Source organism: Rattus norvegicus, chromosome 3, assembly GCF_021556685.1.
Source record: "Rattus norvegicus strain SHRSP/BbbUtx chromosome 3, alternate assembly SHRSP_T2T, whole genome shotgun sequence".
Taxonomy (NCBI): domain Eukaryota; kingdom Metazoa; phylum Chordata; class Mammalia; order Rodentia; family Muridae; genus Rattus; species Rattus norvegicus.
In genome coordinates, this window is record NC_141536.1 from 149,339,931 (window position 1) to 149,365,872 (window position 25,942).

General features: G+C 53.7%; 2 protein-coding genes and 1 long non-coding RNA gene across 13 annotated transcripts in view; 1 reads left to right on the forward strand and 2 right to left on the reverse strand.

Moving 5' to 3' along the window:
- Positions 1–2,704, reverse strand: part of LOC147995791 (uncharacterized) — a 17,343-nt gene extending 14,639 nt beyond the window's left edge. The window contains exon 1 of one of the 2 annotated variants that reach the window (XR_015684770.1): positions 2,607–2,704. This is a non-coding gene — a long non-coding RNA (uncharacterized LOC147995791). The remainder of the gene's footprint in view (positions 1–2,606) is intronic. The other variant, XR_015684769.1, reaches the window with a different exon arrangement.
- Lpin3 (lipin 3) overlaps positions 1–12,380 on the forward strand; it is a 24,394-nt gene extending 12,014 nt beyond the window's left edge. For 8 of the 9 annotated variants that reach the window (NM_001434379.1, NM_001434378.1, NM_001434377.1 and 5 more), the window contains 18 exon segments: positions 1,281–1,376; positions 1,986–2,233; positions 2,326–2,406; positions 3,415–3,535; positions 3,675–4,017; positions 5,269–5,368; positions 5,523–5,683; positions 6,225–6,318; positions 6,415–6,484; positions 8,219–8,311; positions 8,393–8,436; positions 9,039–9,177; positions 10,082–10,230; positions 10,408–10,494; positions 10,898–11,050; positions 11,213–11,327; positions 11,416–11,519; positions 11,662–12,380. In NM_001434379.1, the coding sequence (NP_001421308.1) occupies positions 1,281–1,376; positions 1,986–2,233; positions 2,326–2,406; positions 3,415–3,535; positions 3,675–4,017; positions 5,269–5,368; positions 5,523–5,683; positions 6,225–6,318; positions 6,415–6,484; positions 8,219–8,311; positions 8,393–8,436; positions 9,039–9,177; positions 10,082–10,230; positions 10,408–10,494; positions 10,898–11,050; positions 11,213–11,327; positions 11,416–11,519; positions 11,662–11,806 (2,343 nt within the window). In that variant the 3' untranslated portion in view covers positions 11,807–12,380. 9 annotated transcript variants of the gene reach the window in all.
- Positions 12,381–12,833: 453 nt separating this feature from the next.
- Emilin3 (elastin microfibril interfacer 3) lies at positions 12,834–18,834 on the reverse strand. Of its 2 annotated transcripts, none has more exons than XM_087653449.1 (4): positions 18,526–18,833; positions 17,311–17,433; positions 16,065–16,288; positions 12,834–15,643 (listed from the first exon to the last, which is right to left on the reverse strand). In XM_087653449.1, exons 1-4 carry the CDS (start codon positions 18,687–18,689, stop codon positions 14,019–14,021), a joined length of 2,136 nt encoding a protein of 711 aa, XP_087509575.1. In that variant the 5' UTR covers positions 18,690–18,833; the 3' UTR covers positions 12,834–14,018.
- Between the last annotated feature and the right edge of the window lie 7,108 nt (positions 18,835–25,942).

Here is a 25,942-nt window from a genome sequence, read left to right on the forward strand (position 1 = left end):
ACTGTGTGGGTTCCAGGGATTGAACTCAAGTCGTTAAGTTTGGCAGCAAGTGCTGTTTCCCGCTGAGCCACCTCACTGGTCCTCACTGTTTTGGGGTTGGCTTGGGGCTTTGATCCCGAAGACTCTCATTTTCCTAGGTAGGAAGCCCAGAGGAGTAGAATCAAATGCTGCGGCTACCAGGCCTGGCTCAACTTCCAAATGCTTCTCCTGTGGCCGTGCTAAATCACCTTGCGTCTTCAAACAAAGCCACGTCACCCTTAGGAATGGACACTTTTTTTTTTTATATGTCTAGTGCTAGAAGTGGAATAGTTTGGGACAGTAAACAGGAGCTGATGATGTGACCTTGAGACCAGTGTGTGGGGACAAGGGGTTAGTCCCTTAGCAGAACTATGTCTACTTCCTCACGTATTTTTGCACCGGGTTCCTTTGTAAGCCACAGCCTAGTGGGCCCAAACCCCATTCGAGTTGAGGTAACTGAGTTTTTCAGAACCCTGATAGGAAGTTCTAATCTGTAAAAGGCAAGGTACTGAGAGATAAGAGGTTGGGCCGTAGAGCCGGGCAGATGGCCGAGTGAATAAAGAGCTTATGATGCCTGGGCTTTGATTTCCAGCAAACTTTTCCAATCTCAATAGCGATGTGCACCGTATGTCTGTGAATTTACAGTTTAAACATAGAAAGCCCGGAAGAGACGGCGATGCGGTAGCTCTCTGGAGCTCACTTGCCTTCCAACCTTGGTGAGCTCCAGGTCTCAAAGAATAAGGTAGAGAGTGACTGAGGAAGACGTCTGAGATTGACCTCTGACCCTCCCACATGAACATGTACACACACATGTGACACCACATACAAACACACATGAGACATAACACAAAGAGATCGGGGTGTAATTGAAGACCCTTTGCAGGTCCTCACAAATAATGAGTTCTCCCCCCCCCCCACACACACACACAAGCCTAAGTTTCTTTGCCTAGAAAGACAATGATAGAAGTTACTACAAGGGGTTGTTAAACAGGACGCTCTACATAACACACTCTACAGTAAGTGGGAATTCTCACCATAGTCCATGCAGTCAACACCCAGGAGAGGGGAAAAGTAGGAGACTCAGGTCACGGTGGTGCTTTCTTGGGGACCATGTGATGAGCGAGAGGCCAGGGCCACTGAAGTCTGGAGAGCGCTCTGCCCACCTCAGAGCTGGTGGCAGGTGGGAGGGAGTGTGCCTTCAGATCTGGGTATGAGGACCCGTACCTTGGCCATGATGTCCCCAACCCCCATTCCCACTACAGGTGGACATCGAGATCAATGGAGAGCCTGTGGACTTGCACATGAAGTTGGGGGACAGTGGCGAGGCCTTCTTTGTCCAGGAGCTGGACAGTGATGAGGTAGGGACCATCCTCCTGGCTTGTACCCGACATCACCTCTCCACTGAGGCTCTATCTACCACGAGGGAACCTGGGGTCTGTCACTGCCCTTGACTGACCTCAGGGACATCTCTTCGGCAGAGATCTGATAAAGAGGGTCACTTGAAGCTGGCCTCAAACGTCATTATATCCACAGCCCAGAAAGGTGTGTGTGTGTACTTTGGTTCCTTCTGCTTCCTGAGGAAGGTTTCTGAAGCAGGGGCCCTCTGAGCTGACCCTCTGAGCCCGTGGAAAGACAGCTTGGATTGGAAACTCAGAAAAGACAAGGCTAAGGGGACCGCTAAGAGTAGAGCCTGGCTGTTCTAGTCTGTATCAGACCCAAACACCGAGAAGACAGAATTGGGGTGCATGTGAAAAGACGGGTGTCTTGCAGAATGAGGCAGGGCCTAGCCCAAGTCAATGAAAGAGTTTGCCTCGACTGCTGCATCACCTCAGTTAGAGGGGGCTTTGCGGCCAGTGTGGGCTGCCACTGCCTCTGCTCAGCCCCCGTGCCTGCCCCTAAATGAGTTCGCCGTGGGGCTCTGGATAACCTGATGGCCCCACCACTTTTAGCCCTTGTTTTCTCCACAGGAAGATGTGCCTCCTCGACTGTGCACCTCACCCATCCCGTGGGGAGGCCTGTCAGGCTTTCCCTCAGACTCCCAGCTGGGCACAGCGAGCGAGCCTGAGGGCCTCGTCCTTACGGGGCGGAGAAAGAGGCGGCGCAGGAGGAAACCCAGGCGCAGGGAGGATGCGGCGGACTCCAGTTCTGAAGAGCTGGAGGCAGGTGCCGAGAGTGAGCTGACCTTGCTGGAAAAGCCAATGCCAGAGTCCCCAAGGTAGGTAGGAACCAGGTCGGGGCACAGGGCACACTAGCCCGGGGCAGATGACTCTGGACAAGGGCCTTGATGTCTCTGTGGTCCCTAAGCAGTGCTTGGAAGGAAGAGGAGCCCTCATCGCAGCCTAAAGACATCTACCCCTACTCTGATGGCGAGTGTACGCCCCAGGCCAAGTAAGTGTTGAAGTGGGCAGCAGGCTGGTGTGAGACTGCTTTCAGCTTACATCTTTGTGATGACTAATGCCTCAGGACCCACCCAGTCGGTTTGTTGCCCATCTATATTTCTCTTTTGTAAAACGTTAAAAGTTTGGGGCAATTTTTTTTTTTTATTTTGTCTTGGTTTTGATAAAGTTTTGACTAAGAATCAAACTCACTTTTTCAATTGTGGCAAAATACTCTCGAGATGGACTTCCCCATTTTAGCCAGTTCAGAGTGCGCGATAGCATGAAGTCCGTTCACAACGTTATGTGACCATAGCTACTCAGTAGTTCTAGAACTTCCCTTCACACTGGACAGAAACTCTATACCCATTAAGAAGTCATGTCTTTGGGGCTGGAGAGATGGCTCCACACTAAGAGCACTTGCTGCTCTTCCCGGGGATCCAGTTCAGTTCCTCACACATATATGAAGCAGCTCACAGCTGCCTGTCACTCCAGCTCCAGGAGATCTGATGCCCTCTTCTGGCCTCCATAGGCACTGCACTCACTTGCACGCGCGCGCACACACATAAGTAGAGCTCACGGAAGTCACATCTTGCCATCCTTTTTGTTTTGATTTTTTTTTTTTTTTAGACAAGGTGTGACTTAGCCAAAGCTGGCCTTGAACTCTTTATGTAGCAGAAGATGATGCTAAGATTACAGGCATGTGTTACCGCATCTAGCTTTAAAAAAACTAAAACTGGATTGCTTTCTTGTTGCTGACTTGTGGGAATTCTTTACATACGTACATTTATATATGTGTGCATGTGTGTGTGTGTATATATATGTATATATATATGTGTGTGTGTGTGTGTGTGTGTGTGTATCCCCATATATATCCATATTTATCTAGATCTGTGTGTGTGTATATTTTGGATACAGCACAGGCATAAATATCTGTTGAAAATGGTTTTCCATGTTGTCTGAGATTGAGGGATGGCCACAGGCTGACTAGTGGTGGTCTCTGAATGCTTGTTCTTTGCAGCCTTTCATCTGCTGACCTAATGTCCCCTAAGAGTGACTCAGAACTAGAGCTGCGGCCCTTGGAGCCCAGTCCTCTGAGGGCTGAGTCTCATATGCAGTGGGCCTGGGGGAGGCTGCCTAAGGTGAGTTCTTCCTTGCTTCTCCAGTCTCTGCCTTTCGGGGACTCCCTGGCCACTCTGTATGAGGAGTAGAGCCCTTGGGATGTGCACCTTGTGAGCTCACATGCACCCCACTTGTCTTCCTGTATTTGTCTGATCGAAGGTGGCGAAAGCTGAGCATCCTGAGTTCTCGTTGGTCCTTGAAAGTATGGCTGAGGCAATCTGTGCTCTTCCTGGGGAACCTAGCCCTTCCTCTATGGCTGGCGTGGACACTTTGAGATCCCCAGCGCTGCAACCAGGAGTCAGGGAAGATATGTTTCATCCTGATGTGGAGGCACATCGTGAGGAAACTCCCATGGATTCTCCTCTTGCTGCCCCAGAGAGTAAGGAAACCAAGACTCAGAACCCCAGGGGTACAGGACACCCTCCTGCCACGAAATCATGGAGCTGGACCACTCCAGAGAGCCACACGCCCTCTGGACGTACAGAAGTCTCCAGAGGAAGAGGTGAGTGATGGCTGGGTCTCTCTCTTTGCATCCCTAGCCCCAGGTTATGTCCTGGGTGGGCTGTAGGACTTCAGGTACAGTTTGAGCAGCTGCCATATGCCAGGCCTTGTGCCTGGCCAGTGTTCCCAGGGTCTAGTCCCATGGAGGAGCCAAATGGCATGTGCATAAACAAGACAGAGCCTAGCATAGACCACACAGAACAGAGTCATTAGCTCGGGGCTGGGGCCTGGGAAAGCACGTGGTCTCTGAGTAATGAGAGTTATAACCAAGACATGGGCAATGAAGACACAGCCATGGGAGAAATGAGAAGAAAACTCTAGGTAGAGGAGGCTGCGTGAATCAGGCCTCCAAGGTGGGAGACGGGTTTCAGGCCTGGGACCCGAGAGCCGTCTTGAGTGGATAGGGATGACGGATGCTGGGTCAGGACGTCAGGCAGGCCAAGCAAGGCTGGCCTCCCTCAGCACCCAGCCTGTCTTTACTGAAGAGTGGTAGGAAGGCCCCTGCACTGCACTGTCTGAGATGATAGCCACTGATTTATAGGAATCGAAATTAAGTTAAATAATTAAGGGCCGGGCATGGCGTGCCGTTGGTGGGATGCTCGTCTGACATGGAGGAAACCACGGTTCGAGCCCTAGTCTCAGATAAACTGCATCCAGTGGTGCAGGCTTTTATCCCAGAATTTGGGAGATTCAGGTGGGGGGATTAGGAATTCAAGGTTGTCCTTGGCTACATAGAGTTCAAAGCGAGCCTGGGATATACGAGGCCCTGTCTCGAAGAAACAGTGCATAGGGTTAGTGCGATGACTCAGTGGGTAAAGCACTGACCCCAAGCCTGAGAACCTGGGTTTGGTCCCCAGGATCCACAAGGTGGAAGGAGAGAACTGACGCCTGCAAGCTGTCCCCTGACCCGTACACGTGTACTGTCATCCTCAGACCATGGCACACATGTCCCTCCACCGACACACACACACACACAAAATAAATAAAATCGCTTTTAAAAGGTGCCAATAAATAGGTAAAATAAGATGTAATGGTTCAAGTGAGCAAACTTTGAAAGTGCGCTTCTGTGCCACACCAACCTCTCTGAAGTGTGCTAGTGGCTCCTACGCTAGACAGTACGGATATGGGGCCCTTCTGTCATGGAAGACTTCTATTGGACAGCACCACCTTGAGACACTCAGAGAAGGGACACATGTTGTTCATGCCACGGAATCCATGTTTGGTGTGTGACTGTCCCCTCATTCATTCTCAGCTTCCCTGAAGAGAAGCCAGCACCTGGGCCCAAGTGATATCTACCTGGATGATCTGCCCTCCCTGGACTCTGAGAATGTGGCCCTCTATTTCCCTAAGAGGTGCTTGGGCACTGGGTGGCAGGGAGTTTGGGACTGGGGTCTGTGGAGCCAAAGGCCCTAGTCCCAAGCTTATCAAGGGCCTGGGAGGAAAGCGGGGAACCCCTTCATCTTCTTTTGTATTCGTAGCATTGCTGTCCACCCTCTTTGCCTTTAGTGACTGTGGGATGGGGGCCAGGAGGTGGAGCGAGCCCAGCAACCAGAAGCTGCTGGAGAACCCCAGCCGTGAGCACACAGCAGAGTGCACTCTGGACTCCGTGGACAGAATAGAATTGTCCCTCTGTGGTGGACTGGCCGACACTCGCGATATCTCCCTGGGTATGTTCAACCATGGTGCCAGCTATTCCAAGGATTAGTGCAGAGCTAGGGACCAAGGGAGGATGGGGAGGATGGGGAGGATGTTCAGGGATCAGAGAAGGGATGGAGACTCCTAGGGATGAACAGAGGGAAGAGGAGAACAGATATGACACTCAGGAGCCATTGGAGGACAGAAGTGACCCCTCAGGGTCAAGGAAGAGCAAGGAAGACCTCCAGAGACCACCACAGGGCAGGGAAGTTTCCAGGAGCCAGAAGTCAGGGAAGACGTTTGAGGATTGAGGGCACAGATGTAAGGCAGGGCAGGGCTTCCTGCCACCCGCTATCCTATGGTGCCCGCTCTCAGCCACCATTTTTATGACATAAATGCTCGATCATAAGCCTTGACCTAACCTGTGATCCCTGGAGTGGGAATAGGTGAAACACCAGAGAGCCAGGAGATGTTACCAAGAGAAAGACCTAGCCAACAGGAGGTATGGAGGGGATGAGGGAAGCAGATTGTGACATGACAGCCTCAGCCCTCACATTCTGCCTCTGTGCCCAGAGAAGTTCACCCAGCACATGGTCTCCTACGAGGACCTCACTAAGAACCCCGGGCTCCTGGATGACCCAAACCTCGTGGTGAAAATTAACGAGAAGTGAGTAGCTGGTTGGGGATGGCTGGTGTCCAGAGTTACCCACTCTCGATACCCTCAGAGGTACAGTAGCTCCAATACCTGATTCTTTCTCTCCAGGCATTATAACTGGGCTGTGGCTGCCCCCATGATTCTTTCTCTGCAAGCCTTCCAGAAGAACTTACCTGAGGTAATGCTTAGAACACCACCAGGGCTGATGCCTTGAAGCCATAGCCTCGGCAAGAAAGTAGATGGTGAACAGAGATAGGGCTTGGAGCTTGTGGTTACTGCCTACCAGACCCGCTCTCCAGGCAGGAAACAGAGGGCCTCAAAGTCCTGCTCATCCTGTGTGGACAAAGGCTGTCATTCCAAGGATTCTCAGCCATGGCTGGGTCCTACTGGGTTTGGGCTCTTCATCAGCGGCACTCAGGAGAGATCAGAACAGTATAAACATCCAACAGATGGCCGCACTGAGACAAACCTTCAACAGGAGAGTTTGGGATCTGAAAGATGAGGCCTGGGAAAGAGGGTCCCACCCTGCCCCTCCTCTGCTGAGCTCAGGGGTGCTAGCCCCCTTGGTCAGCCTTCCTCTATGGTATACCTCTTATACGCCATATTGAGGTGACATGAGCCAAACGCACCCACCCTCCAGGAAGGCACAGTTGATCAAAGACTCATCTAGATGAGCATCAAATTCAACCGATCAGTAGATGAGTAGCCTGGGGTGCTGAACAAGTCCCCACTAGTCAAATGAGTGACAGTCCTGAGCAGGTCAAGCAGGGAGCAGCGCGTGTGGATACCCAGATGGGGGAAGGAAGCCAGTGTTCATATTCCTTCTCAGAAGGAATATCGGGGCTGGGGATTTGGCTCAGTGGTAGAGCGCTTGCCTAGCAAGCACAAGGCCCTGGGTTCGGTCCCCAGCTCCGAAAAAAAGAAAAAAAAAAAAAAAAAGAAGGAATATCACCTGGCCTTCTGCAGCCACCTGCCCTCTCTGTGAGGTCATGGAAGGCATAGCCTTGGCAAGAAAGAGGATGGTGAACAGAGAGGGGCCCGTGACGCTCCCTGCTGTTTCTGCTCTCTGTGAGGCCCCCAGGGCCCCACTCTTGTCTTATCTGTGACTCTTAGCTCAGTTAGGATTCTTCAGAGGGCATCTAAGTGTTGACAGCATCCCTTTAGTGATGTCTGGTTCTGTCATATGGTGGCAGGGCCTAGGACCTACGGGAAGAAAGAGAGCCCATCCCTTGTTTGACTCTCCTCATTTTATCCAGACGGATCTGCTACTTGAGGCCTTTGAGAGGCCCCCACGCATGCCTGCTGGCCCCCGGGTTGATAAACCCCAAGCTCCTGTTCTTCTGACTTGGGTTTTGTAAACAGCACCACTAGAGTGCTGATAGGTCATCAAGGCGGATTTCTTACCATGCATCTAATCAGCTTTTCTTTCTTTTTCTCCTTAAGGTAATGGTGCCTCAATCAGATAACGATCAGAATACCAAGAGAGAGATAGGATCATGAGTTAGGATCACTGACTTCAGGAAATTGTGTCTGTCTTTGGGTTAAAGAGTACACTGACTATGTCTGTTCCTGGGGCTATTGGGAGGCATCCTGCGTTGAGTACCAGTTCTAAGATTCTCCCAATACAGTACTACCCTCAGTCACTCTAGTAGGGCATGGGCTTGTGAGATCTGGAAGCTGAACTAGAGCCCAGGAGTTCAGTTGAGGCAGGAAGGGCCTTTGGTCGCCTTTGCAGACTTCCTGACCCATTCTTAGTCTCTCGGGAGGAGGTGAACATTTTCTTCAGCCTCCAGAAGTTGACAGTACCTTGCTCTAGGGTGGGCTGAGATTCTGGGCTCATGGGGTTCCCATTGTCAACCTAAGGTAGATTTATGTGGTGTAGAAAGAGTTCATGGCTGTCATCCACCCACAGAGCACTGTGGACAAGCTTCAAAAGGAGAAGATGCCCCGGAAAGGTGGGCGATGGTGGTTTTCCTGGAGACGCAGGGACTTCCCAGCTGAGGAGGTAGGTGGGTGGCCAGTGATCACAGGGCAGGGCCAGCACAGGCCAGGAAGCAGAATCTGCTTATGGAAGTTCTTCCCACAGCGCAGTGCCCAGAGGGAGAAAGCAGCAACCAGGAAACAGCAGGGGTGAGTAGAACCTGTTAGCAGGGCTTGGGACTGGAGCCTGGTGAGGATCTGCCTGGTGGGGGAGGGTGCCAGACCTCTTTCCCAGCCTTTTCATTCCTCTGAGAAATGTCCCCACCTCCAAGATGGGAAAACAGACCTAGAGACATACCAGATGTCCCTCAGGTAGGCAATGACAAAGCTGACCAGTTATGCAGACTGCTAGCCTGGGAGAGGGGCTGCTGTATTAAGGGGAGGGACAAGGGTCTCTCTTCCCCAGCCCACACTTGATTCTAATCTTGGAAGCAACCCAGCAATCCAGCTTGTGGAAAGAGTGACCAAGGGTGGGCTAGCTGAAGCCAAAACAAGTGAGATTAGGGACAAGTTCCAGGATACACGTGTTCAGGAGGATACCTCCAGGTAGACACCCCAAGAGAGGCATAGTGAAGCTAGATGGTTAGGCCTCCATTCCAGCTTGGCTCTCAGCTCCCTGGGCAGACACCCCACATAGGTGGCAGCTCTAGAGTGATAGGAACAGGGCCTGGATCACTCAGGTGCCTGCACTGAGGGTAAGCAAAAGGCCTATGGCTGGGGGAAGTGGTTCAAAATGCCAGCAATGCCTGCAGAGAGAAGACAGAGGTCCTAAGCAGTGATGACGATGTCCCAGATAGCCCTGTGATCCTCGAAGTGCCCCCACTGCCATCCTCCACTCCGGGCTATGTCCCTACCTACAAGAAGTCTCTTCGTCTCTCTTCCAATCAGATCGTGAGTGTGCACATCCCTGTGTTCCTGGGTGGAGGGGCTGGGCTGTGTTAATTCCGTTCAGGTCTCACAGGACCAAGGTGAAGTGCAGTTCACCACAGCCAGAATCTTCCCCACAGGCAGCTTCTCCATGGCCTGTGTTAAATACCTAGGGGGAGGGGGGCTCACTTCTTAATAGACCAGCTGATTTCTGTTAGAAGCTCTAAGGGAAAAGTCCTCTCATATCCTAAAATATCCACCTGCAGTGTGCTGCATTGTACCTTGGAAACCTCTTTGAAGCCATCAGTGCTGATAACAGCTCTTCAGATTTTCGACAACCCCATCCAGCCTTCATTATATGGATTCCCTGAGTTCTGTATCTGGTAGCCCCACAATCAGGAAGGCATCCATGGTTTGACCAACTTGGTACAAGATAACAGCCCCTTGCCTGGGGCCCTAGAGTACTTGTCAAGTTTTGATTCAGCCTGGACACAGAGATCTCCTAGCTATGATGGAGAGAAGCCAGCATCATTCTCTAAGGTTCACATCCAGGGCCAGGTCTCACTTTAGCTACCCTTGCCCCCCTGAAAGGGCTTTCTATGATGATCGCACAGCCCCACCTCCTTTGGGAATAAGTATTTTCCTATCATGACCAGCCCTTGCCTTGGGGCTGATCTCGAAACCCAGGCAGAGAGTCACAAATGTGGTTTGTCTGTAATTTGCGCCATGGAACAGAAAGCGCTGTGCAGGTCCCTGGGAAGCACCGATGCCCTCTTTCTATATACAAGTGTCTGTGTGTGGTTGCTGTAAAACGCCTCAGGAAGGGTCTCAGAACTAACAGGAAGAGGGGAAAGAGGCTCGTGGGGATCAAAACCACAGCCAAAGTGTAGGGTGACAGATCATACCTTCTCCCTTTGTCTGCTCCCAGCGGTGTCTAAACCTGAATGAAGGAGCTAACGATGTGGTCTTCAGCGTGACTACCCAGTACCAAGGCACCTGCCGTTGCAAAGCCACCATCTACCTGTGGAACTGGGATGACAAGGTGGTCATCTCTGACATAGACGGCACCATCACCAAGTGAGACCCAGCTGGCTGTGAGGAGTCTGGGGGAAGTGCCTGGGGACCTACCTCCCATTGTTCTGGGTGTGTGGGAGCAGTGTGCAATGCCTTCTTCCAGGTGGGCCACGTTGAGCCACGCCCATGGAGCATGGGAGCCATGTGGGTAGCCTAAATGACTTTCTTCCCTGGTTATAGGTCGGATGCTCTGGGCCACATTCTGCCCCAGCTGGGGAAAGACTGGACACACCAGGGCATTACTAGTCTCTACCACAAAATCCATCTGTGAGTGCTGAGCTCTGGCTGACTGGGTCGGGACTCCTAGCTGGAGGGTAATAGGGTATCTTAGGCCACCCTAACTTCTGCCCTGGGAAGCCAGTCTTGGGTGCCACCAGGGGTAGACTGGGAAGTCCATAAAACAGAGACCTTTCTGGTCCTTAGTTCTCTTGTGAGTCATGTACCTGCTGACCACAAGGTAGCAGAAAGCCATCTCTATCCTGGCCCCTAAAATAGTATCCAAGTTCCAGCTGGGACAGATGCTGACAATACCCACTCCCAAGGCCTTCCTCAGTCTCATTCTTCAAAGCCCTCTAGGTTTGAGGGCCAGAGACCCCCACTGAGCTGTGTTTGTAGCGAATGGATAATGGGAATAGGGAAGGTATCTCTGATGACTGTCTCCCACCCCCAGAAATGGGTACAAGTTCCTGTACTGCTCTGCACGGGCTATCGGCATGGCTCACCTCACCAAGGGGTACCTGCAGTGGGTGAGCGAGCATGGCTGCGGCCTCCCTAAGGGCCCCATCCTGCTGTCTCCCAGCAGCCTCTTCTCCGCCCTCCACAGGTAACCACGCTTACACACACGGGGAAGGCAAGAGCACCTCCAGCCTAGCACACATTTGCTCCTGGGTATCTCACAAGACTGGTCAGACAACATGTCCTCTGACTCTCTGGTGTCTTGTCTTTCCTTTGCCCTCATCCCCGTCCGTGACCATGGCCACTCCAGGGAAGTAATCGAGAAGAAGCCAGAGGTGTTCAAGGTTGCCTGCCTGAGTGATATCCAGCAGCTGTTTCTGCCCCAAAGACAGCCTTTCTATGCCGCGTTTGGGAACAGGCCTAACGTGAGTGTCCCCTCCTTACAGCTGCAGCCCCATCTCCCTGCCCCCCAGCAGTCTCAGACGCTGCCCTAACCCTTTCTGTCCCTTGCAGGATGTTTTTGCCTACAGGCAGGTGGGCCTCCCTGAGTCTCGAATCTTCACAGTCAACCCCCGGGGAGAGCTCATCCAAGAGCTCATAAAGAACCACAAATCCACGTAAGGCCCTGTGTCCCCCACACGCAGCCTCTCCCAGGACCCGGATTCCACCTCTTCTCCTGGATAAATCCTGGGCCTCGCCAGCTGTGAAGGCCACTGCCTTGTGACAACTCTGACTCAGTGCCGCCCATTCTGCCCACAGGTACCAGCGGCTTGGAGAGGTGGTGGAGCTTCTCTTCCCGCCCGTGGTGCGCGGCCCCAGCACAGACCTGGCCAACCCTGAATACAGCAACCTCTGCTATTGGCGGAAGCCACTGCCGTGTGTGGACTTTGACACCCTGGTTTGAGCTTGCCCTGACGGTTCTCCTTGGCCTGACCCAGGACTGATGGAGTACTTAGGACAGTAGGGGTCAGAAGATGCGTGCCGTGGGCCAATCCAACAAAGGGCTGCAAGTTGACTGGCAGCCTCCGCTACCGCCACCTTGAAACACAAATGGCCGTGTTCGTCAGTTTGACCGCTCGGTACCAGGGCACTGGGTTTGAAGAACTGGAACAAGATGGCATCTGACAGAGATGGCACCGAATGAGGCCCAGGTGGCTGTGGGAGCATGGGGAGTACTCAGGGACCCACCTCTCTATCAGGAGTCAGGTAGCTGTCCCAGGCCTCAGTACAGCCCTGACCTCCAGCTATTAAACGTGTCACTAGACTCTTGCAGGGTTCTCTGGCTCCTAGGCCATTGGTTCTCAATCTGTGGGTCGCAACCCCTTCGGAGGTCGAATGACCCTTTCATGGGGGTTTCATATCAGATATCCTGTTTATCAGATATTTACATTATGATTCAAAACTACAGTTATGAAGTAGCAGTGAAAATAATTGTATTTACAACCATGAGGAACAGTATTAAAAAGTCACAGCATTAAGAAGGTTGAGAACCACTGTCCTTGGGGTATCATCTGGGAATACTACGATCCCACGGGTTTTGGGAGCCCAGACTACCCTCCTTAGCCAAGTGTCTCTGTGATCCCGTCTCTCTGCTCATAGGTCTTGATCTAAATATCTAAGATCAGTTCATCTACCTTGAAATCTCAGCTCCAAGCCTGAATGGTCCAAAGCCCCTCTGACAGAAAGAAATTATTTGGGGGTCATAGAAGGGCTCATGGAGTATGGCTCCTGCCTGGCCCTGTTGGTTTCAGCCCCTTCTTGAGGGCTTAGCCCAATCCTGGCTACAGCAGATGACTTTTGCTGACCCTCCTGCACTGGCTTCTGCAGCCAAGTCTAGTGGCCAGCTGGTTGAGCGAGCCACGATCCAAGGCACAGCGGGACACAGAATGACAGTAACTTTCCCTCCCAGTGCCATTAGTGAAGAAAGCACCTTTAAACCGGTTAAAAGATTTAATCTTCAACCTGTTTTCCAACCCACATCAGAGTGGAGGGTAAACACTGAATGGTCACAAGCCAGAATGCAGGGTGGTGGGAGAAACAGACAGCACGGGAGGTCTGGGGTGCATTGGGGGAAACCGAGGCCAGGAGCCTCAGCAGAAATGGTCAGTCCCTAAGCATGTGTGCTTTCCAGCCATTCTTTAATGGCTTCCCACCCCAGCTTCTCTCCAGTTTGTGAGGCTCCTGGCAAGGCTGGGGTTCTGTGTGGAGGTTTAAAAGCAAGGCGTTAGCCCTCCTTTTCATCCAGTTCCAGCCCCTTGCTTGGGGTCTGCCTCAACAGACTCTAAGGCTACCCTTGGCAAGAGGTACTGACCTGGGTGGTGGGGAAAGACTTTCCTCTAACTGGAGAGGACCCCGGGGGTGTACTTGTGAAATCAAAGAGAAAAGACATTTGGGGTGGGGTCTTCAAACATGGTCTGGATCCCTTCTTTTCTTTGGGATCCTACAGCTGCCTACACTCACATTATGAGGCAAGATCAAAAGGAATATGGAGCGCTCTTGGCTGGGCCGCTGGGCTTTTGTTCTGTTCTGAAGAATGTGTGGGGATTTGGAAACCTCAGGTGGCCTCCGGTCTTTAGTTCAGAAATAGCACCTATGAATAGCACTGCCAGATAGGTCCAGTGGGTATCATCTTCCCGTAGAAACCTCCTCCAGATGTCTCAGGATGGAAGCCCAGGGACAAGGGAAGAGATACCTCTGAGTGCAGTGACTGGCCCCTGGTTAGTCAGGGGAACAGTGGACAGGCTTGTCTGAGACTTGGCCTGGAAACTGCGCAGCGGCAAACGCCACTGTGTCTGCATCAAGAGGAAGTGCAGACAACACAGCGTTTCACCTCAGAAGCCCAACTTTGTCTTCAGGCATGGCGTCCTTGCCTTGACTCTTGAGACAGCACCCCGTGTAGCTCACCTTGACTGTCAACCCTAATTGTTCAGGCTGCAGCGCCAAGGGTGACTTTCGATGGCCGAAACAGTCATGCTGAGCTGGACCAAGGCCATTCATCCAGTGGCCTCTGGCAGCCAGGGAGGGCTGGTAGGTACTTCCGGGTAGGGCTGGTCTCTGGGATGATATTCCCAGGGTTGGTGGGGATCTGGGCTTTAGATTTCTGTGCCGCTTATATCCTAGTCAGCTCGCCCTGGCCTCACCTCAGCCAGCTGGGCTCTGCAGTCCAACAGGTCATCCCGGAGCCGGGCAATGTCCTGCGTGTGCTGGGCCAACGTGTGGTTCAGCTTGTCTATGTGGCCCCACAGGCCCTCCCTGGACCTCAGCTGTTCAGTAGGTAAACTGTTCAGGTGGGCGGCTAACAGGCCCAGCCTCTCATAGGCTCCTTCCACCTGGGCCACCCTCTGGTCAAAGTGGCTCACTGTATGCTGGAGTTCCTGGGCTGTGTCCCGGCAGCGGCTCAACCCTCCGGCCACATTGGCCACACCAGCCTTGAGTTGTTCCAGCTCCCCTCGCAGGTTCAGGACCTGCCTGTGGCCAGCCTGAAGCCTTGAGCCCTGGCTGCTCACTTGTTCCTGGATGGCATGGACCTCGGCTTCCACCCTCCGTTCTCGCTCATCCAGGGATGTGTTGGCGGCCAAGAAGGCATCAGAGTACTGGCTGACAGAGTCGCTGAGGCCTGTGAGTGACTTGCTCACTGAGTTCAGGTTAACCTTCAACAGAGTGATCTCACCTTGGAGTGAGCTGCCTGTCCCTTCTGCCAGCTGCCCCTGGACTTCAGCTACTGTGCCATTGAGCTGTTGGAGCAGAGCAGTGTGACGGGCCACCTGGTGTAGGAGGGCTTCGCTCCGGCTCTGCCAGGCCTTCACTTCTGCCACAAGGTTGTCCAGGATGGCTGTGGTGGTACTTGGGGTGCATGAGGTCTCCAGGGACACCAGCCGTTGTTCCAGCACAGCTAGTTCCGAGTGAACAAGCGGCCGCACTGATCTGTCTGGGATGGCGCCCTTGGGTTTTAGCTCTCCAGTCAGAGTTGCCAGTCGCTCCTCTAGGCTCTGCACTCGCTCTTCCAGGGTGGACCCAAAGCCACCAACACCCCAGCCCCCCATCTCCATTCTCAGACAGCAGCCCCTTGCTCCATTCTCTGTCCTATTGATAGTCTCGAGACCTTCAAGCAGCCCGTCCACGCCTCCCTGGAGCATAGCTGCAGAGAGGCGTGCAAGCTCGTCTGCGGCCAGGGTGCTGGGGCCCCCTTGGGTCTCAGTGACAGCCTGCAGGTTCCTCTCAAGGCTGTCCACACGGGCGCTGATCAAAGCCAGTTGGCTACAACAGGTACCCCCACCGGTCAGAGTTAGGCCCTGCAGCTGAGTACCCAGCTGTGAGAGCTCCCGACGCAAGGCCAGCTCCCGGCCATCGAGGCTCTGATGCAGGCGCTGGCTGGCTGCCTGGCCCTCTTCACACTGCTGCCGCACCTCTTGCATCCGAAGGTCACACTCACTCTGGACACCTTGCAGCTTCTGCTCGAAGCCATCCAGCAGGCTCCCCCAGAGTCGCTGCAGCCGCTGGTCCACGTACTCCTCCAGCAGTGCCAAGGAGGTCAGTGGGGACGGTGGGGCTTCCCGTAGTCGCTGCAGGTGAGCCTCATGCCCCAGGGCCAGCCCACGGACCTCATCTAACAGCTGCACCTTGGTCTGTAATGTGTTGCTCACCTCTGTGACCTTGCTCAGGATTTCACTCAGAGGAGGGATGCGTGGTCCTCTGCCTCTGCCTTCTGGGTCCGCAAGCCCCTCAGGGATGACCCCAAAGCCTACAGGTACAACAGGAGTCCTGGGGTCACCAGTAATCCTATCGGGATCCTCGTGGCTGGCCGCCAATCCACTCAGAGTGCCATATGCTTGTGACAGGCGCCGAACACCGCCCTCCAGCTGTTCTAGCTGCTCACCAAACAGTCCTGGGCCCTTTCTTCCTAAGGAGGAAGAAAGAGCCCAGGAGCATCGAAGGCCTGGCCCTCCAACATCTTATTCTCATCCCTGGACACAGCTCCCTCACCTTTAAGACGGAGTCTGGGTGAGGATGGCTGGGGCTTTACAGTCACGGCCCACAGGAGATGCCACACGGAACTCTACGAGAGCTTAGCCAGCCTGCATCCCTTACCCCATCCCCACCCACCCTGCCACTAAACCCATGGAACCCAACCCTCCCCAGAGGACATCCATGGACAGACTCACCACGGGGGTGCGGGGCCTCTCTGCTGTAAGGAGAAGGCCTGGGACCTGGGCCCAGTTGCCCCAAGGGAATCTGAGGCTCTGGCTCCTGGTGTGGTGGGGTGGCTCCGTGGTCTTCGAGGTGTTCTGGGCAGCCTTCCCCAGTAAGACCAGGGCAGCAGCGCCAGGCCAGGTCTGTCACAGCCTTGTAACCGATCTTGTATCTGGGTCTGAACACTGTGCGGTACCTGGATCAGTGAGGTCAAGGGAACAGTCTTGTACTCCTGTCCCCCGGTGCTGGTGCCCCAGACAATCCTTGGATGTCCCCACTCCTAGGAATTTCCCTTTCTGACCCTTAAAGTGGCAAAACCGTGCCGTAGAGCAGGCCTTCCTTACAGAGGCTCTGAGCCCTGGTCTTGAAGGACACATAGGGAAGTCCCACCATACCGCTTGCTTCAAGAGAAAGCTAGCAGAGATTTAACCCCAATCTTCCCAAGACTACCAGGTCCCCATCTGCCAAGAGAAATTCCATTCTGGCTCTAATGGAGCCCCTCAGAATCCTAGCAAAGCTTTCAGCTCTCGATCTGTAGAAGAAATATCTCACCAGGGCTGGGCTGGCAGCCCCTTTCACTGCCACGGGATACTCTCGGCCCTTGCTGGCTTCCTTTCCCTCTTACCACCCCTCTCGAGCTTAGTCAGGGAGCTGAACTCTGCTCAGAGGCTGGCGTGAGGGCACTTCTGATTGTGAGCAGGAAGGGAAGGCCAAAGGAGCAGGCACAGCTCACCAGAAACACCTCCTTTACCTGATCAGCCGTGTTCCTGTTCACTCACTGTCACAATGGGACACGGGTCTGTTCTCAGACACACACATTTAAACTCTCCAAATGCAGACTCAACTATATCTTGTGTCCCGGGCGGCCTGTCTGATCTATACTAGAACCTCTGGCTTCCACCTTCTCCTGGTCCAGACCCCTGCAGGATCAACCTTTCCTTTCTTTCCCTCTACTCTGTTTCTGTCATCTTCTAGCCAAGCCTCCCTCTTGTATCCCTGAGGTTTCTGGGCCCCAAACTAAGTCTGTTCTTGTCTCTATGGGGGAGGATCTGTTGCAAGTTCAAAATTTGGGGGTCTTTCATGGCCTCTTTCAGGGATCCTGGTCTGCTCTAGCAAGCACTGTGGCTCAGATAGGTCCTTTGAAGCCCGGGGTACTACAGCGCCTTTGCAGAAATGGTTCTGTTCCCAGCTGAAGGCAACACCCTGGGATGTACTCACCTGACTGTTGAGGGGCAGTTGGGCCCCCAACCACAATTCCGGTACTCAGCCTTCACAAAGCTCTCTGCTCCTTCTTGTAGGACGCAGGTCACATTCCTATGTACCACATAGGCACAGAGAGACCTGGAAGGGAAAACAGCACCTCTGGAAGATTTGGCCGGTGCTCCCACCTGTCGGTCTCGGGAGTTCCCCCATATCTTTTTCTATTTATTCTTGTTCCATGGAACCTTGGACCTTTGCCTCCGTATCTTCTGAACTGAGCCTGTGTCCTTGATGGGCGGCTCAATTGAACCAGAAGATTGGGTGCCTACCAACACTTTGAGAAGGCCGCCTCAGCTTCTCCCTCAACCACTCGGCCTTCTTTCCCATCCCCCAGCTCCTTCACTCGTTCTTAACTCCTCATCCTGGCCTTCAAGGTTTCTGAGAGCACAACTTCGTGGCTTCCTTTTAATCGGGCTTTTCTCCTTCCTCCTGTGAAAAAGCTCTCTAGCCTAGACTTTGCCATTTCCTTGCTCCCAAGACCAGTGCTTGTGCCTTCCTTCTCTTAGAGGAAGCCTGCTCTGATGCTCCTGGGCTCACGGAGTGTAGTTGTGGGCTGGGCACTTGCCTTAAAGATCTGACATTCGCTTGGAATTCAGATTCTGGTATAAACCACTGTGGAAGTCTGTCCGTTCTACAGTACAAGCCGAGGACCCACAAGTCCTCACCAGCTCTGCATCACACCCACCTTAGGGCTCCCGCAGGGTTATTGGGACCAGACCTTAGGAGGAGAGGAGCAACTACCTACGGTAGGCATGGCTCTGTCTACAACCACGCAAGGCAGAGGAGAGACAGAAGGCATTGGCTTGGGGGAGCCCCGCGTGTTCCAGGCGCGGACAGCCCTTCCTCCTCTCCCTCCACCTGGTCCGCTGCGCCTGGAGTTTGCTCACAGCGCAGCTGGAAAATGTTACTTCGCTGGAAAGGTTTCCACGGGCACTGCCAGGATCCCAGCCGCCGCGCCAGGCCCCCTTGACTGACTTGTTCTTCGCCAACCCCGCAGCCTCCTGGATGGCGGGGCGCCTGCCCGCGCAAAGGATGGTGTCGGGGGAACCGCCCCGTCGGTGGCTGGGGCACCCTGGTCTCGATGCCTCCGCGCGGGTCCCGGCAGGTGGGAGTGGCGGCGCGCCACGCCGGAGCCCCCCTCGCGTTCCCGCCGCGGCCCGGCCCCGCGCTTACTTGTGCGGCCCCGGACGCAGCCGCGGACGCCATCCGGTGGTGTAGAGGCTGTAGCGGGAGGCGCCGGGCTGCGCGGGCCGTGCGAAGAGCGAGGTGCCCTTGGCCTGCGCCCCCGAGAGCAGCGCCGCGACGGCGCACAGCCACACGAGGAGACGGCGGCCCATCGCTCTCGGTCGTCACTCGGCCCCTCGGGGTGCCTCCCGCAGGGGATCCTCCGCTCGCCCGCCCGGCTCCTAATGCCTCTCGCGACCCCCGGAGCGCGCTTGTTCGGCCGCCTGGAGCTGTGCGGCCGCTGCGTCCCGCCGAGTGGCCCGGGCTACTCGCAGCTGGGGCCGCGCAGGGGAGGCAGGAGGCGGGCTCTGCACGGATTAGCATAAACTTGGGGCCGCGCCGCGAGCTCCGCCAGCCCCCTCCCCGTCGCCAGCCCCCGGCCCCAGCTCCAAGCTGACGCCCGAAGGGCCGCGTGCAAACACGAGGTTAAGAAACAGGCGGGATGCAGGGCGCTAAATTCCAGGAGGCTTCCCAAACACGCGCAGCCCCTGGGTACTCTTAGGGTACCCGGTTAAGAAGCAGCGAAACCTGGAGGCAGGCCTGGCCTCCCTGCTGGGATCCCTAAGACTCGCTATCTAGCAAGACACTTCAGACTTTAAAGTCTAGTGTATGGGTACCGCACTCCAGGCCCCAAACCCGAGGTGAACATGTATTCAGGCACACCTGGAAACCTTTTCCCAGCCACCTTCCTGCAAGAAGGTTCAGACTGGCCACTGTCTATGGGTGCCCCAGGAGATCTGATTACTGCAAATTTCCCTTCACACCAACTTTTGCATACCGGGTAGGGTAATCAGGTTGCCTGTCTGAGTTCAACGCTGATAGGCCAGCGTTGTCTGCTTCTGTTAAGAGCTGTACCCCGTACCTATTACCTCTCCAACCCCTCTCATCCCCACCCGATCCCTGCGCGCGTGTGTCTCCAATAAAAGTTTTTAATTAGGTGGGCCACAGTCTGGTGACTGGTTTATTATTAGCTTCTAGTCAAAGAATATTGCTAGGACACCCTCATAAGAAACCACCGTAAGCTGGGCTTCCTGCATTTTGCATTCCTGAACGGGACTCTGTAACCTAAGAGTTCATCTATACAGTCATCCTTATCGGACATCATCTTGTTAAATGTCCACCTACCCTGCAGGAAGCCTTTCTGTCAGTCAAGAGGACAACTTCTTTCTTGCCTTGTCTCATTCCCACAGGACCCCACAGCCCTCTGAATCTGCACCAAGGGAATACCGGGCCTGCTTGTTGGTCCCTGTCCCACCCCTCTTTGGTTTGTGTGTGTGGTGGGGTTCATTCAGATGTGTTCACATGCACATGGGGCCAGAGTCCAACCTCAGGTAATGTTTCCCAGGTACCATCGCCTTGTCAAGTAGGCTAGGCTGGCTGGCCAGTAAACTGGTCCAGTAAGCCCCAGTGATCTCAATTCTATCACACCAGCACTGGGGTTACAAGAGCTTGCAATCTTGCGCTCGCTCTCTCTCTCTCTCTCTCTCTCTCTCTCTCTCTCTCTCTCTCTCCTCTCCTCTCCTCCTTCCCTCCCTCCCTTCCCTCCTTTTTTTTCTTCTGAAGCTGAGGACTGAACCCAGGGCCTTGTGCTTGCTAGGCAAGTGCTCTACCACTGAGCTAAATCCCCAACCCCACTTCCTTTCTTTCTAAAGTAACTTTGAAGGGCTGGAAGGATGGGTCAGCATTAAAGAGCACTTGATGTGCTACCAGAGGACCTGGCACCCTCTTCTGGCCTCCCTGGACAGCAGGCATGCCTGTGGTGCATTACACACATGCGGGCAAAATAACCATACACGTGGGATAGTTTTGTGAGAGTAACTTTGAGGTGTGAATAAGCATGTTTGAAGGGGATGGCATCAAGGATGTTGGGAAGAGCCATTCTGAAACCACATCTAGGCCCTGCCCTCTCCACCTGGCCCTCAAGGCTCATACCTGACCTAAGGCTTTCTGGTGGTCCTTCTCCCCCAAATCGGGTAATGGTAGGACACAGGTGACTGGAATCCCCTGTAAGGTCTGAGTGTTTTAGTTTCTAGGTTTGTCATCATAACTAACAAATCAAGTGGCTGAGAAATGACAGCAATGTATGGGGCTGGAGAGATGGCTTGGTGTCTGGGACACCTCTTCCAGAGGACCTAGGTTTGATTCCCAGAACTGGTATGGTTGTTCAAACATGTCTGTAAGTCCAGTTCCAGAGGACCCAATGTTCTCTCTTCTGGCCTCCTCCAGTACTAGGCACACATGGTGGTACCCAGACACACTTCCAGCCAAAACACCGAACACACAGAATAAGATAATAAATTTAATGAAAACTGCTTAGGAAGGACAGCAGTTTATTGTTCTCTATCTCTAGAGGCTCAATGCCCAGAATCAAAGTAATATGTGGGTCATTCCTCTAAGGAGGGATCCTTCCTTGCCTCTTAAGCTTCTGGTGGCTCTGAGAAACCTCTGGCTCATGTCCACAGCACTCTCATCTCTGCTTTGGCATTCACATGCCCTTCTCTTGGTCGTCACACGACCCTCTTCCGTGGTCTTGTGTTCTTATAAGGACAGTGACTATTGAACAGCCGCATCTCAAGTAAATATATCTTCAAAGACCCTATTTCCAAATAAGGTCACAATCTGGGGTTCTGGTGGAACTAAATTTTAGCAGGATGGGGCTCCATTCAAGCCCCTGCAGGGAGCTTTTGGAGGTGAGGAGACACACCAGGGCATGCTATGGTCACAGCTCTGTACTAGTTAGAAGGAAGAGAGGATAGACGCCTAGAGAGGAGGCTGCAGTGCTTAGAAAACATAGCCACTTGGTGACAAGCCATGGCTTCCTCGATCTGCTTCTAATAACCTACCATTTGATCTAGCTTGAGTGGCTCAGGCAACTCCAGATGCACCCAGAGCCTCACGTTTACCAGAGATGTTAGCAGCCATTTTGCAAGGACAGGGTACCCATGAGCTTGAAGCCATGGACGTCCTGCTTTTCATCCCAGGGGCAAATGAATAGAGCCCAGCTCCTCACCCGGCTGCATTCTGACTGCTTGGCAGCACCATTTAGCTGGCTCTGGGAGAAAACTCCCCCAGCCCAGAAGCTGTGATCCTTTTCCAACGGGTCCCACCCCTTCCTCTCACTCCCTTCCCCAGCCCCAGATGTGGGGCCCACAACGCACAGGAAGGAGGCTGGACCCTGTTTGAACTTGAAAATGTCCATGTAGCAGGGGGCTAGAAGGACAGATGGGACTTAACTTCCCCTTCCCAGGTGGCTGACATCAAAAACAGGCTCCTTTAATTGGAACAGTTTGGGGAGCCAGGGCCTGGGCCCCATCCCAATGGAGGAGGAGGACATCAGCACAGAGAGATGCTCAGGGGCTTGGCTGGATACAGCCAGAGACTGGGGTCTTCCTGTAGATGATGAGGCCACTTTGCATTTGCCAGACAGGAAACCTAGGGAGGCCAGAGGCAGGAGAGGGAGGCAGACAGTCATGTCCTCCCTGACTCAGATGGGAGTGTCTCCACCTGGATGAAGGCTCCAGAGGCACCATACACGGACGCATGGTTTCCGCTCACACAGCACACACAGGCACCTTAGCTAGCTGCACTGTCTCATGGATACATGCACACTCCACAGAGTCACACGCAGCGCCCTTCATGATAGCCCCGGTAACAGGCATAGCCAAGGATGCTAGCAGGATGAACCAAGCATTGAAGACGGAGGCAGGAGAGAGCGGATCTTGGAGGACACAAAGAGCTGGGCTTACTCAGCTGGTGCTGTGAGCCTGGGGCCCCGATGCTTGACAGGCTGGATGCTTTGGGATCCACCCCTTCTGTGCCCCCCAAACCCTCCTGAGAAGCGAGTCCCTCTCCTCTTTCTAGCCTCCTCTGTCTCACCCAGGGTATGTGGCTCCTTGTTTATCCAGAGATCATCACCTACGATCGCTGAAAGCCACAGTTTATAGAATATAGCTCTTCCAAAAGAGACAGAAATAGAATGCTCTGGACTCCACCAGCTTTCTGGCAGGAGCCCTCCTGGCTGCAGATGAGCCCCTGCTGCTGGGAGAGAGAGGCGCAGCCTGTGCTCCCCTAAGCCAAGTGCGGAGGCACCTACAGCAAGGCGTGGGTTCTAGACTCCACTCAGACCATCATCCATGCTTACCGCTGTTCCCAATCTCTCCTTCCTATGCAGGCACACCTGAACCTCTCTGCTAAAACTTCCTGTAACAAGGTTCTTTGTCCAGCTCTGCTCTCTCGAAGCCCGTCATAACCCATTTGGATTATACAAGCACCATCAAAAAGGGCGACTGTCAGAGTTACACAAGTCTCAGGGGCTACAGCTCACAGTGGCGCTTTCCAGTCGTTCAGAACCCAGAGCGTGTGTAGCCTAGGCGTGAGGACCAGGGAGAGTTCAGAAATCGTGGAACCTGGACTCTGAAATGCCTGGAGTGAGAATGGCTTACAAACGTTGTCAGCATTGTGCGGTGCTGATGGGGTCTCAACGTAGACACATGCAAGCCAGATGCACCCATTATGCAAATTATATGCAAATTCCATGTGTGGGCCTCCCAACTTGCAAATACCAGATGTGACCCTTGGGACTCTGAATTTAACTGAGCGCTGTTGTACAGTGGAAGCCTGACCCCGCTACTTTGTATGATAGGCAGGAAGAGCTGGATTCAAGGTTACGCAGGAGGGGATGAAAGCAGGCAGGGAGTCTCACCTGGGTTTGAATCCCTGATCTTCCTCTCATAAATTATATCATCTGTCTGAGGTCCCACCACTCCTGTGAGCCTGTTTTCCCTCACGCAAAGTGACCACTATGGACTGTAATTGTCTTCTATATCATTATAGAGGAATAGGTAAGAACGGTGGCCTCACCGTTGGGCACATAGATGCTCACTGGGTGGGACAGTGCTTAGTGGAGATTCCATCCCTGGACATTGGCCGTCTGTCCCTATGACGGTTCCACTGTGCTCTCTCAGACTGTGGGCAGGACCTTCCCCTAGGGCAGCAGTCACCTGAGGATTTGGTGATTGCTACTGTTGAGAGAGCCAGGAATCCTCGTTTGTCAGAAGTCTGTCAGAGCTCCCACTCCACAGGGGACACGGTCTGTACCCTGTGCGCAGACACACCAGAACCTGGCCAGTACACCCACCAGTCCTCTCGTAGGAGTGACAGTTCCCTTTGTGCTGTGAATCATCCTGGTTGATGACAGTTGCTTCTCCAGGGCATTCTAGAACCTCCCTCCATACAACCAGCTGATACAGGACACAAAAGACAGTCTTCTTGCCTTAGGGGATGTTTGGCTATGCTACAAAGCCCTGAATTGGGCTCTGTGTAAATTCTACCTGACATTCATCCATTCTGTATTCCTATCTTTTGCTTCCTCTCTGAGAGAGAGAGAGAGAGAGAGAGAGAGAGAGAGAGAGAGAGAGAGAGAGAGAGAGAGAGAGATCTCACCAGAACCTAGATGTCTGCCTCAGGTTCTAATTCCAGAAGCCTGACCCAATTCAGGGAAGACAGATGTGTAAGCAGAGGAGTCCCTGACTGTAATACTTTGTGTTGGTCGGGGACCACAGGAAACCAAATGGTTGTATGTCTGTGCTGGAGTGAGTGTGTGTGTTGTCAGAAAGGTCATACAGAGGTCACCATGTTAGGAGAAGGGCTCCAGGTGGTGTGTTCACAGCATGGATATGACCAAGGTATAGGAGACAGCTTGGTGTGTTTGGTGAACGCCGCAAGGCTCTGGGTAACCGAGAGCTTAGTAGGGACAGAGAAGAGGCGTCTCAAGACATTGAACATCTTAATGAGGGGTCAGGACTTGCAGGGTCATCTTGAACACCCTAATGAAGGGTCAGGACTTAGACCTGGGAACAGCACAGAAGAGAGTTGTCGCTGCAAATATCCCAGGTGATGATTGCGGGTACACTGGGCAGGGGATCAGTGAGGCCGCCATTGTCACTCTCAGTTGCCAGCCAGGCCATCAGAAACCATCAAGGCTAGACCTCACAGGCTGTCAGGGTAAAGAGCCTGCAGGTCTTGGAGGCTGATCCGAGGCTGTAGGTATGCAGACATCTGGAAGGTGCCAGGCAGAAGGGACACAAAACACTGGGACTGGCACAAAAGTGACCGGGGGGGGGAGGGGTGGCATAGCACGTGCAGGGAGAGGGGCAGGAGCCTGCATTTGCTGTGTCCTTCAAATAAAGCTAGAGCCAGACAGGAGTGTGGGGGTGGAAGTCAGGAGCAGCCCCCGTCAGGCCCATAGCTGCTCCTGGTCTAAGTGCTTGGCATCTGTCTAGGGCTTTGGATAGGGAAAGGCTGGAGGGGAACAGAGCTGCCCGGGCATCGAGTTGGGGGTACGAGGCCCTGGGAATGGTTTCTGCTCATTCTCCTCTAACTCTTCTATTCATAAGCACTGGAGTAAAAAATGCACACAGGATTATCGGGCAGAGAAGAGGCGAGGATGCCACGGGAGGATACGGGGAGGACAAAGCAGACAAGAGAAAGGACTGCAGGGGGAGGGGGAGGGGGAGGGGAAGGGGAGGAGGTAGGCTTGCTGTTGCCATGGAAAACTCATGCCTGGGCAGACAGAACCTGACCTTCACCCAGACACTGTCCTTATCGTAGACCTGCTCTGCTGGGACTCCTTAATTCTCTGGGACATCTGCTGGCCATTGCTTTGGTGTAGGAAGCACAGACAGGCTGTGCCCTGGGTTCTCCTTTAGGCACTCGGAGGGTGGGGGAAACAGAGGTGGAGGGGGGTTGGGAGACGTCCCAGGAGGAATGCCTGGGGAGAAAAGTGTGCTGTAGTCAGGGTGAAGGGATTCTGATGGGTGTAGGCCACATGCAGCCTAAAGTAGACAATCTTGGTGTCCAGCCCCATGAATCCCCTGGAGACCCCTTTAAACACACCACAGCTTCTGTGTGTACCTCTGTTGTGCTCCAATGCTGGCTCCTGCTCATATTTGAAAAAGGAACCAATCCTGGGTTTAGATGGGTCATTCTGGAGCCATGACGTGTGTGTGTGTGTGTGTGTGTGTGTGTGTGTGTGTGTGTGTGTGCACGTGCATGAGCACGATCAAGCTGTGGATCTAGAAAGGGCTGCTGCTGACAGACAGAGACAGATGGACAGACAGGCCATTCTGGAGCTCTCAAGCTTCAGGAGCTGATTGGAGGTAGGTCAGGGCTGAGGCCAGCATCAGGAAGCTCCCATCCCTTGTGGGGCCCTAGCCTCCTCTATCTTAAGCTTAGGGCTAGATGATCCATTTGACAATTATTTATAAGGGCTCCCTGCCAGGGCCTGGAGCTTCCCTCCCCTGTTCAGCAGCCTGGGTTCCGTCTATCTGCTTCTGCCACTACCATGTGGGCCTCCCAGAGGTTGAGC

Excerpts from the sequence above, each read along its gene's own strand:
- Emilin3 (XM_087653449.1), bottom strand. The coding sequence starts at position 18,689 with ATGGGCCGCCGTCTCCTCGTGTGGCTGTGCGCCGTCGCGGCGCTGCTC. Across the intron at positions 17,434-18,525 it reads CTGCGTCCGGGGCCGCACAA|GTCTCTCTGTGCCTATGTGG; the intron begins GTAAGCGCGGGG and ends TTTCCCTTCCAG. Across the intron at positions 16,289-17,310 it reads AACTGCCCCTCAACAGTCAG|GTACCGCACAGTGTTCAGAC; the intron begins GTGAGTACATCC and ends TCACTGATCCAG.